We start from the raw sequence: 12,212 nt of genomic DNA, 5'->3' as shown, positions 1-12,212 counted from the left end.
AGATCTGACCCACCAAAGTCCATGGCTTGTCTGTTCACCAGAATCTTGGCCTTGAGATAGGTTTCCAAAGAGCTGGAAAATGGTTACAACAGCCATATGGGGTTGGATTGCTGTATGCTTCTTTATGACCTATGCTTGTGCAATGATTTGTGTGGAGGTTTGCTGCCCTTTATATCCCGTTTCCTCAGGAAGAATCTGGGGGTAAAGAAGGGACTCCCCAATCTATCCTAGATGTGTTTCACATGTTGTATAATTCTAAACATGGCTTATGAGTCTTTTAGAAAGTAGCATCATGACCATCCCAATATTTTCTCCTATGAAACTTTTTACTTTTCCTCTTCCCAAGAGAATGTATCTATAGTGGATAGAGGCCAGAATTGGTCATTTTGGTATTTTTTATTGCATCTGAAATTTCAAACATTCTATTTAATGATAATAATAAGCACAACCGTAATTAAGGAGGCTGGAGAGATGGCTCAGTACTTGAGAGCATACTGTTCTTACAAAGGTCCCAAGTCTGATTCCCAGCACCCATGTTGGAGGCTTACAACCTTGCCTATACCGCCAGCTTCAGAGGACCCAATGTCTTCATCTGGCCTTCATGGGAAACTGCACTCACATGCACATACCTTCACACAGATACACATAATAAAAACTAAATCTTTTTTAAAAAATGAAGATATGACATGTGTTCTAGTTTGTTTCTCCATTGCTGTGACAAAACACTCTGACCACTACCAACTTGGGGAGGAAAGGGTTATTTGTCTTGTATCTCCCAGGTCACAGTTCATCAGGGAGCTTGAGCTGGAGAGCTTTAGCATCAACTTGACACATCTGGGTTGAGGGAGCCTCAATTGGGGAATTGCCTTCATAGAACTGGCCTGTGGCCATGTCCATGGGGCATCTTCTTGATGAGTGATGTGGGAGGGCCCAGCCCACTGTGGGTGGTGCTACCCCTGGGCAGGTGGGCCTGTGTTGCATAAGAAAGCAGGCTGAGCAGGGGCCAAGGGAGCAAGCCAGTATGCAGTGTCCCTCCAAGGCCTGTGCCATGAGTTCCTCCATGGCCTGCCCTGAGTTCCTACTTTGGGCTCCCTGATGAACTGCGACCTGGGAGATGTAAGCTGAGTAAACCCTTTCCTCCCCAAGTTGGTAGTGGTCAGAGTGTTTTGTCATAGCAATGAAGAACAAACTAAGACAGAGATTGGTACAAGAGAGTGGGGTACTATGGTGATAGACCTGATGTTAGAGGATTGTGGAAGTGTTTGGAACTTTGGGCTGGAAAAGCCATTGAGTGCTCAGAGTTTGTTGCTGTGAAGTTGGAAAATTTATTCTGAAAGAGTTGTGGACAATAGAGGCCTGGCTTGTGAAGTTTCAAAGGGAAGCAGAGACTATCAGGGCTGTTTGTGTGATATTTTGAATTGAGAATCTGTGGGTTCTGGTCAGCTGGGGCTGAAGAATCAGCTGTGATTAAGAAGAGACCAGAACCTGAAGTAAAACTTTTGCTTTACTGGGACAATTGATGCTGGTTAGCTGGGGCTGAAAAATAAGCTGTAAGTAACAAGAAACCAGCATCACTGTGGTAAAGTCTTCCAGAAGGTATTCCTCAGGGTCAGTGCACAGAGGGAACCTGAGGCTCCATCTCAAGCTGGGAGCAGAACTTGGTAATGTGTAAGAGTCTCCTGCATGGTTCTGATGTTGAAAGCGTGAAGGGGTCATAGAGAGCAGCTGAGGCTTGGCATTCTGAGAGGCCAGGAAAGGCCATTGGTGAAAGTACAGCTTCAGTTACAGTAAAGACCCCAGAATTGAGTCATGGAGAGAATCTGAAGCATTGCACCCTGAGAGGCCAGAAGAGGCCATTGGTGAGGTGCAGCCTCAGTTTCAGTGGAGACCCCAGCTTTTTGGAGATGCCAGGACTGTGGGACAACCACCAAGGACAGCAGTAGATGTGGAATGGAGCTGGCCTGGGTCTGTGAGACAAGCTGTGTGTGCTGTGGACAGCAGAGTCAGAGAAGTGGAGCTGCCAGAATTCTTTGGAGCCCAGAAGATTGTGAGTGAATCCCAGATGTCCAGCCTCGAGCTACTTTGCTGGACTTTGGTTTTGCTTAGGTATGCCTGATTCTTCCCTTTGAAATAAGACAGTCCTTGTTTTAGATTTTACAGAAGCCCACAGTTAGGAGACTTTTAAAAGAGACTATGGACTTTTAAGTGTTTGGATTTTTTAAGGTCATACTGTCTTATGTTGTGATATTAATGTTAACATCATATCTTGGGGATCAGAATTTGAAAGGTTATGGATTAATAATGTGTTTGTGTGTCAAGTTGACAAGAGATCAATTGTGCTGGATAGCTTTTATTGTTAACCTGACACACCTGGGTTGAGGGAGCCTCAACTGGGTAATTGCCTCCATAGGACTGGCATGTGGCCATGTCTGAGGGGCATCTTCTTGATTGTTGAGTGATGCGGGAGGGCCCAGTCCACTGTGGATGGTGCCAACCCTGGGCAGGTTGGCCTGTGTTACATAAGAAAGCAGGCTGAGCAGGGACCAGGGGAGCAAGCCAATAAGCAGTGTTCCTCCACGGCCTGTGCTCTTCTAGCTCCTGCCTCTAGGTTCCTGCCCTGAGTTCCTACCTTGGGCTCCCTGATGAATTGTGACCTGGGAGATGTAAAACAAATAAACCCTTTCTTCCCCAAATTGGTATTGGTCAGAGCTTTTTGTCACAGCAATGGAGAAACAAACTAGGACAGAGCCCAAAGTAGGAACTTAGGGAAGGAACCTGGAGGCAGGAGCTGGAGCACAGGCCATGGAGGAACGCTGCTTACTGGCTTGCTCCCCTGGCCCCTGCTTAACCTGCTTTCTTTCTTCTTCTTCTTTTTTAAATATTTTATTATTTTTATTTTATGTGTATGGGTTTATTGCCTGCATGTAGATAAGTACACCTGTGTTATGCAATGCCCGCGGAGGATAGAAGAGGCTGTCAGATCCTCTGGAACCCAGGTCTTCTGCAAGAACACTGTTCTTAACTGCTGAGCCATCTCTCCAGGCCCTAACCTGCTTTCTTATACAACATAGGCCCACCTTCCCAGGAGTGGCACCACCCACAGTGGGCTGGGCCCACCCACACCACTCAATAATCAAGAAGATGCCCCATAGGTATGGCCACAGGCCAGTACAATGGAGGCAGTTCCCCAATTGAGACTCCTTCAACCTATGTGTGTCAAGCTGACACTAAGGCTATCCAGCACAACATGTAGAATCTTCCATACTCTCCTGGGAGAATAGCTGAGTGGGGTAGGGGAGAGATCCTTAAATACAATCCCTCACTCTACATATACAGGGTGCACTCAAACACCGATGAGATGATCCTATTGTGGTCCCTGTGTTCTGTACTTGTGACCTGTACTTAACATCTTGACTATCTCTTCCTAGTTGAATAAACTTTCTGGTTTGTGTCTCAAGTCCTTTGCTTAACTTGACCTCTCAATTGGTTGTGAGGATTAGATGAGTTTGTTTCTACATGTAAAGCACTCACACCATGTCTGGTGGCAGTGCACAGAAAGTGCTACATACAAACTAACTGTTGGTATCTTTCCCTGGCATTTAATAACTAGCTACTGGGCAAGATAGAAAGAGTACAAAAATTTGAAGCCACTGAGTACCCATTGCTTCAGAAAGCTCATGTCCTCTCAATTACAAGTGGTGACCTAGTTAGACAGAGAACTGGGGCTTTCAGGGTAGTACTGTGTGGATGTGCTGTTATAAGGATGCTCTTAAGGTTAACGGCCCAAGTCAGAGAGCAATAAACACTGATAACAATCAAGTTGACACTTCCTTTGCTTGGCTTTGTAATATTAGATCAGAATTCCTGAGACTGGGTAACATAAAGAATAGAGATTTTATTTGTTACAGATCTGGAAGTTGAGAAATCCAAGGTCAAACTGTGTTGACCTTGAGATGACCTTGCTGTTCACCCATCCAAGACAGAAGGTGGAAGGAATAGGGAAGAGCAGGTGGGGTAGGGAAAAGGTGCCAGGCTCCTTTTATCAAAATCCAATTCCCATAACTGACCCACTCCCTTGTCAACAGCATTAATCCATTCATGGGGGTAGAGCCTATTTGATTGACATAATCGCCCGTTAAAGTGACATCTCTCCACACTGCGCATTGAGGATTAAAATTCCAACATTTGAATGTGAAGAACTCATTCAAACCAGAGCATCACTAAACAATTTTATAAAGCCGAAGAGCCAATAACATACACACACACACACACACACACACACACACACACATATGCAATCTCTTGATCAGGTAGAATACTGATTTTCTTTCCTTTCAGTACCTAATCACATTTGCAAAGCAGGGGGCCCAAAGGGGCAACTCCAGGCAATGTCTATTTACTCGTTTATCCAACAACCTACCTCTGCACCTTCCTTACTTTGTAGTCACAATTACAAATGGGGACCTAGCTAAACAGAGAACTGGAATATTCAGGATGGGACTGGATTAGTGTGCTGTTGTGAGGGCCCTCTTGAGAGCAATGCCCCAGGTCAAGAGGCAATGAACACTGACAATTCAGGCTTCACTTCTTCCTTGGCTTTGCCTTGCTAGAAAGGAAATCCTGAACCAGAGTAATTATAAGGACCACCCCACAATCCCCATTAGGGAAACAAATAAGGTGATTCATTTCTTCTAAGATGTTTTTATTATATTTATTTGCTCGAGCCATAGTTTGGTCAGTTATCTCCCTCTTCCACATGGGTCCTGGGGATTGAACTCAGGTAGTCAGGCTTGGCAGCAAGCCCATTTACTTGCTGAGCCACCTCACAGGCCGGACAGTTCATGACTTAAATCAAAAAGTGGTTTCCTGAATATCATCTACCACATGGTGATTCCCTCTCTCGCTTTACCCAGCACCTGCTAGGCAGCAGAGGCTTGATTCTTCCTTCAAGGAGCTTACAGTCAAGGTTCTTTAGGTCGTCGCAGCACAACTGCGATGTTCGGAGACTGGACAAGAGTCGCCACAGGCCAGTGAAGCCCGGGAGTTTCCTAGCTGAGCTGTAAAGCAACAGAGCCAGGTCACACCCCACGGATCGTGGGGGACTGGCGCGACCAGACACAGCCCCAAACCCTGGAGGTCTGCGTCCAGAAGGCCGCCCGCTTGTCTCGGTCTCCCTCCCAGGCGCCAATGTCCCACGGTTGGTGGGTTGGTGACCGGGGAAGGAAGGAGGACAGTCTGTGAGATCCCAGAACCTCTCCGCCAGGGATCCTGGGTGCCTAGGTCCAGCCCCGCCTGTGGGCGCGCGTCCCTCTGCCTATCACCCGGGGCGGGGACGGAGCAAAGGTCCGGACGCTCCCTGTTCCTCTTTCCCTGCGCCGCGCGGGCGGGTGGCCGTGCACGCGGCTTCTCAGAGAGACGGGCGCGCGCGGGGACCCAGCGGCCGCGCGCGGGTAAGTGGCGGCGGGCGGAGCTCCCCTCCTCTCCTCTCCACGGTCCTCTCCTCTCAGCCCGCGCGGGTCCGGGCCTGGGACAGCACAGCCCCGAGCTACGGCCCTGGAGGTCCGCTCGCTCCCTCCAGAGGCCACCGATTAGGCGCGGTTGGGGCAGCCGGCACTGTCGGCCCTTGGTCCCCATCACACAGCCCCTCTGGCCGGGTCCCCATCCCGGGTTCCCCACCCCACACCTCCTCCCCGGCCCGGTCCTACTGGTCCCCATCTCACACCCACCTCCCTGGCCTGGCGCGCCCGTCGTCCCCATCCGGGTCCCTGGTCCCCATCCTGGACCTCCTTCCCTTCCCTCCCTCCTCTGCCCGGCACTCCCGCTCCTGGCCGGCCGACCCCTCTGCTGGGTGGTCTTTGGATGTGGCGAATGCATCCGGTGCCTATGGCCTCCTCTGCTCCCACGCGTTCATCCTTTGTCTTTCGGTCTCTCCTCCGGTGTGGCGAAGGATCCCGGCGTGGGAAACGTATGGGGGCCGGGGTGGGTGGGTGGAAGACTTGGAGCAGGTGTGGGGGCCAAGAGTGGGTTGGAGGCTAGCCCCTGGTGCTCCTATTCTTGGCTGGGGTACCCAAAGGGCCCAACCCTGGAATCAGATTTTTGGGGCCACTTCCCAACTGCACCGCATCCCACAAAAGACCCGGGCAGCTCTCTGGTGTTTGTTGGAAACTGAACACCCCTCCCCCCAAAAAACCCGCCCCCCAGCCGCCCATCCCTTCACTGGGGGTCTGTAGGGGATAAGGAGAGGTGAGTAGGGTTGTCTTGGGACTGTAGCCCTTAGGAGGCAAACAGAAACCGTGTTGGAGTGGAATGAAAGGAGCGTTGTGAGATTGGAGGAACAGCTGAATAAATGTACAATAAAAAGAATCCCATCGCCCGCAAGTGCTTCTCTTACAGGAAAACTGGGGAGAACCTGAGCCGGGACAATTAAATCTGAGAGAAATCACCCAGACTGCCTGCCCTCCCCTGGCCCTAGGCTGGCCTGCTTGAAGAGGAAGCTGTCCACTGTCCACAGTGCTATTTTTCGTTCTGTTTGAACTCTCTAGATGCTCAGAGAGTTACCTTGACTTTTAGCAGCAAGTCTGATTTCACTTCTACAAAAACCCTTTTGATGTGTAGAAAATTTAATGAATTCCCAGTCAGTTTGCTCCAGAAAATAATCAAGAAGCCATAAAAATAACATTCCAACATCAAGAGTAAACTGAGGCAGACCATGCTATGGCTCTTCTCTTGGACCAACGGGATGAATTCTCACAGGTCACAGGGGAGCCTCTGGTTGATTATATGTTCTTTCCTTGTTTTTGGCAGAACAAATCTTGCACTTTATCCCTCAGACAATCACAGCCAGCAGTATCTGCCCCATGGTCTCCAGAATCCCTCTCTTGTAACTGATTTCTCGTTTTCATCACCCATGCCCTGCCTGGACTACCTTCAGGACATCCTAAGGATTTCTTGTCTACTATTAACCCCTGTCACCCAACTAGAGTTCTGGTGAACCCACCACACCTGCATCTGACGCAGTTCAGAGCATCATTTTTTGTTGTTCATTTCTAATCTGTCTCCCTCTGTCCTCTTCCTGTTTTGCTTCCTGAAGATCTTTTTAAGTGACCATCTTTCTAAGTCACCTCATTCTCTCTAGTCACACTCTTCCATAGGTCTTGCTGCCCTGACTCTCCCAAAGCAGGTATAATGGACCTTCAGGCCCCGATCCAGGCCCTCCTCAGCCTGTTCCTGTCACTTTCCCACACTGGAGCTCAGCACTCCAGTGCATGAACCGATTGCAAAGCTTGATGAGCCATTCCTAGTCTGTCAGGGAAGTGGTGGCTGAGCACTGCAGCACAGCCACCAGAAGCTCTGTGATAACCCTCCTTGTCTTTCCTGTGTCCCATCCTACCTCATCTCCCTGCTCTGTAAGTATCCTTCTGCCGGAGCAGCTCTCACATGTTCCTTTGCCTGATTCTTTTGCTTGGCCTACAAAGTGCAGATTGGATGTCACGGACATCACGAGGACAGCTGAGAAGACCCCTTGCTTCTCTACTGAGATGATAAGCCTTTGCCTCATTACCCTCCAGCATTATCTGCCAATAGCTAACATAAAGCATACTAGTTGTGTGTGTGAGTTGTGTTGGCGGGGGAGCTTTGAGACAGGGTCTCACTCTTTAGCCCAGGCTGGTCTGGAACTCAGCAATCTTCCTGCCTCAGCCTCTAGTGCTGGGATTACATATGTGAATCCCCATGCCGAGCTAACACCTGGTGATTTTTAAGCGCATCAAGCCAGGACCTGGGTATAGTGTGACTACAAGAATTCTTAATTACTAACTTGGTTAACAGTTTGGTAAGTGAATAAATAAATGTCCCATTGACAGCTAGATCCTTAATCTTAGTGTTTGTTGTTCGTGGTTTCAGAAAGGAACTCTTTTTGCTGTCCTTAGGGTCTCTTTAAATGTTCATCTTTACTGCGAATATATAAGAACAGGCTTTAAGAACCTATTGCTTCATAGTAATTTAAGAAAAGGTACTTCAGAGAAGAACTAGGTAAGGCAGCTGTTTCTTGATGTCTTAGAGGAGGCCCATGGTGAAAATCGAGAATTAAACAGGTTAAAGTCTGAAGTTACTTCCAGCTTTTAAATTCTGGAGTGTGGTGTGGCCAGGTGGCAGTGCCAAATTCCAGGGTAAGAATACAAATAAAAACCAGTTATTGTCCACTAGACATTTTTGCTTGAGCATGGATAGTCTTTTAAAATACTATTTCAGGAGTTGGAGAGATGACTCAGTGATTAAGAGCACTGGTTGCCTTTTCAGAGGACCCGGGTTCAATTCCCAGCACCCACATAGCAGCTAATAACCATCTGTTACTCCAGTTCTAGGGGAATCCAACTCTCTCTTCTGACCTCCATGGGCAGTTCATGACATGGATGCACTTACACACATGTAGGCAATACACTCATACTCATAAAACAAAAATAATAAATAAAATATTTAAAAAGTAAAATGGTATTTCATCTGGGTGTGGTGGCCTGCATTATAAACTTAACACTGGTGAGACTGAGGCAGGAAGATCATGAGTTAGCTTGGGTTGTTACAGACTGAGACCCTCCAAAACAAACAAAATCTCCAAGCAAATAAAAACATTATTTCAATTTGCTTTTTTGATATTATATAAGTGCATATATATATATATATATGCTTTGTTCAATTTCTGTATAAGAGTTTCTACTGGAGTATTTGATTTATAAAAGTTTTTAAAACTAGATATTCTCATCATAAACGTTGGCAATGCTTTCTCAGTTTCTGTTGTCTTTCTAAAGGCCCTTCTCCTCCCACAGTCACATACATATTTTTCTGTGACTTTTCTGCTACTTTTATGCTTTTATTTTCCTCAAAGAAATTCTAATAGATTGAGAACTAGCCGTGTGTATGGTACGAGAGAGGACTCAGACGCTTTCTCCAGGCAGTTAACCCATTTGTATTGACCCTCATGCTGTCTACCGAATAGACCACCTTTCCTGTCTGTCTTCCTTGTGTTTCCGTTTACCTTCCAGCTGAAGTCTGACTGTGCCTTTAGTACTGGGTTAGACAAAAGAGTAGCTAATATTCATTTCTGAATAGGAATGATCATACAGTGTAGAGAAAAACCATCTTTGTGCTTTCAAAGAACTGCAGTGCTCCCTAGGTACCACTGAGGGATTGGCTTGGGACCTCCTTCCTTAGCCAACCTCCCACCAGGTTAAAACATCTGGGATGTTCATCACTTATGCAGAACGGTGTAGGGTTTGCATACAACCCCACATCATCTAGTTAACCTAAATCATTTGTAAATAGTTTATATCACCTAATATAATGTGCTGTGTAAATAGCTATTACAGCATTGTTTAAGAAATGACAAAGGGAAAAGTCTGTATGTGTTCAGTACAGATGCAGTTACTTTTTACTATTTTCAACCTGCAGTTGGTTGAATCTATGGAAGTCATTATGTTCAACAAATGCTCCTAACTCTCTACCTTCCAGATTCTGGGTAGGACTGTATTTTTGACCCATGTTGGGTAAAGCCATGTGACTAGTTTGACAAGTTATAAGTGAAACATGCCATCAGTCCTTGTACCAGAGCATTTAATTGCTGGTGTGAGATCTTCTAGAACCCCCTTTTCTGTTGGATATTGGCTGATGGTGTTCAAGGTAGTAACTTCCTCTTTGGATCCTTGAATGACTGCAATAAATAAAATTCTCAGCCAGGTGTTGGGTGATTCACTTGTGTTATACCAGTACTTGGGAGGCTGAGGCAGGAGGATTATTCAGAATTTCAGGCCATCTTGGGCTAAGAAATGAGACCCTATCTTAAAACAAACAAACAAAAAGAATACCTCCCCACAGTGAAAATGCAAAATAAACAAACCTTTCCTGTCTCTTCTGTATTGACATATTGTGTAAGCGGCAAATAATTTTTTTTAGACAAGGTCTCACTATATTGGTTGGCCTGAAACTCACCATGTGGACCAGGCTGGCCTTGAAGTTATGGTGATCCTCATCCTTTCCCCCCTTGAGTGCTGGGATCATAGGTGTGTTCCATCAAGTCTGACTTAACAAACTTAGATGTAAGCCACTGAGATTTGAGGGTTGCTGGATTCTGAAGCCTATCCTTGCTTACCTTGACTGATAAGCATATTCTTTCATTGTTTCAATTTGAGTTTTTCTTTTTTCAATTTGATTTCTTTTTCATAAACTAAATTCACATTAGGAGATTTCTTAGAACATGTTCTTGCATACAAATTGTCAAGACTAAAGGGAAATATAACAATTCTAGAAAAAAATACAAAGTAAGAATGTCATATTTGACTCTGTGATAATCTCTTTTTTTTTTCAGGTTATCTGAAGCTCTCAAAATGTTTGCAAAAGCAACAAGGAATTTTCTTAAAGAAGTTGATGCTGATGGTAACCTGATTTCAATATCAAACTTGAATGACTCTGATAAGTTACAACTTCTAAGTCTAGTGACCAAAAAGAAGAGATATTGGTGCTGGCAGAGACCCAAGTACCAGTTTTTATCCGTCACCCTGGGAGATGTACTCACAGAAGGGCAATTTCTGAGTCCAGGTACGTTTCTTCATGAATATTCTATGACTGTTCCTGAACAGCAAATGGTTCTTCTAAGCATGTGCTCTCTGAAGTCAAGATAGTATCTTATTTTCAATGCTTCTTTGCCTTCTTTGTTATAAAGAGATCCTTTCTTAATGAGCACAGTTCTTCAGGCCTTAAAAGCTACCACTTAATGTTTCAAAAATAATATTTCCACTTTGGTATAAAAGTCAGTTATACCCATCATAAATGTTGGAGCCACTCAGTGTACATGGGATGGCTCCCCTGTCCAAAATTTGGTTTGATGTCAAGACTGAAAGTTCTGTGGACTGATCAGGAAGATGTAAAGAGTGTCACTTCTTACTGGATGGTGCTTTCTCTGGGGAGCAGGGCAGTCTTCCAAGCTGGTCTGAAAGTGGTTATAAGAGCTCAGGAGACTGGTTCAGCTTTCACAGGGGTTCATGTTTCTCTTCTGTTGGCCCAGCTGAGGGGACACCTGGGCGTCTTGTTTATTTTATTTTATTTTTTAATTTGTTTATTTTGTGTGTGTGTGTGTGTGTGTGTGTGTGTGTGTACATTTGTGTGCACCATGGTATAACTGGTGGAGATCAGAAGACAACCTCGGGTGTCAGCTCTCACCTCTCACCCTGTTTGAGACAGGGTCTCTTGTTGTTTTTGCCTGGGTGTATGTCAGGCTAGCTGGCCTGTGAGCTTCTGGGGACTCTCTTGTCCCTGCTTTCCATCTCGCTGTAGAAGCAGTGGGATCATGGACACATGTTACTGTGCCTGGCTTTATGTAGGTTCTGGGGATTTGGTCTCAGGTTCTCATGCTTGTGGGTCAAGTGCTTTTACCCACTAGGCCATCTCTGCAGCCCCACCTGGACTTCTAGTAAGTTTGTCCAGATGCCCAATAGAATAAGACAGACTGATGATGATCTGGAAAGCTGCCATCAGAGAGAGGGCAAAAATGGATTATATGTAGCATTATAGCACAGTCATGTACCACTAATATGGTGGTCAATGGCAGGCCATATATACAATAGTGATTCTGTGAGATTATATTGCCTAGTGATGTCTCAGCTTTCTTGGTTTGTGTAAAAGCACTTTATGATGTTTCCACAATGATAAACCCACCTAATGATGCATTCTGAGGACTTGACCCTGCTAAGTGGCATGTGGCTGTGTTTAGGAAATACACAAAGAAATTAAGGAGAAAATTTTATAATCAATAAAAAAATACACAATTGTATGTTTACCATTGATACATAAATTGTGGTCTTTTTTCACTGTATCTAATTTTTAACAAAATTGTGTGTGTGTGTGTGTCTTGCCCTGTGTGCATGTATGAAGACAAGAGGTCAACATCAGCTGTCTTCCTCTATCATTCTCCATCTTAATTTTTAGCTGATGAAAGACTTTAATGTAAGACTTGAAACTTTTATTTTAACATTATCTATTTTATTTTATTTTATGTGTATGAATATTCCATGTGGGTACCTGCTGCCTTCAGTGTCCGATCCCCTGAAACTAGAGTTACAGACAGATGGGAGCTGTCATGTAGGTGCCAGGATCTGAACTCAGGTCCCCTGAAAGAGCAGGAAATGCTCTTAAGTCCTGAGCCACCTCTCCAGGCCCTCCACACT

The 12,212-nt window shown here is 45.6% G+C and overlaps 1 protein-coding gene across 1 annotated transcript in view; it reads left to right on the top strand.

The window, feature by feature from the left end:
* The first annotated feature begins 5,333 nt into the window (after positions 1-5,333).
* Gsdme (gasdermin E) overlaps positions 5,334-12,212 on the top strand; it is a 55,536-nt gene continuing 48,657 nt past the window's right edge. The window contains exons 1-2 of the mRNA XM_008841487.2: positions 5,334-5,450; positions 10,358-10,587. Of these exons, the coding sequence (XP_008839709.1) occupies positions 10,377-10,587 (211 nt within the window). The 5' untranslated portion in view covers positions 5,334-5,450; positions 10,358-10,376. The remainder of the gene's footprint in view (positions 5,451-10,357; positions 10,588-12,212) is intronic.

This window comes from Nannospalax galili, unplaced genomic scaffold (assembly GCF_000622305.1).
Source record: "Nannospalax galili isolate Female #2095 unplaced genomic scaffold, S.galili_v1.0 scaffold158, whole genome shotgun sequence".
NCBI classification, from domain to species: Eukaryota; Metazoa; Chordata; class Mammalia; order Rodentia; family Spalacidae; genus Nannospalax; species Nannospalax galili.
This window is presented reverse-complemented; position numbering and strand designations above follow the sequence as displayed.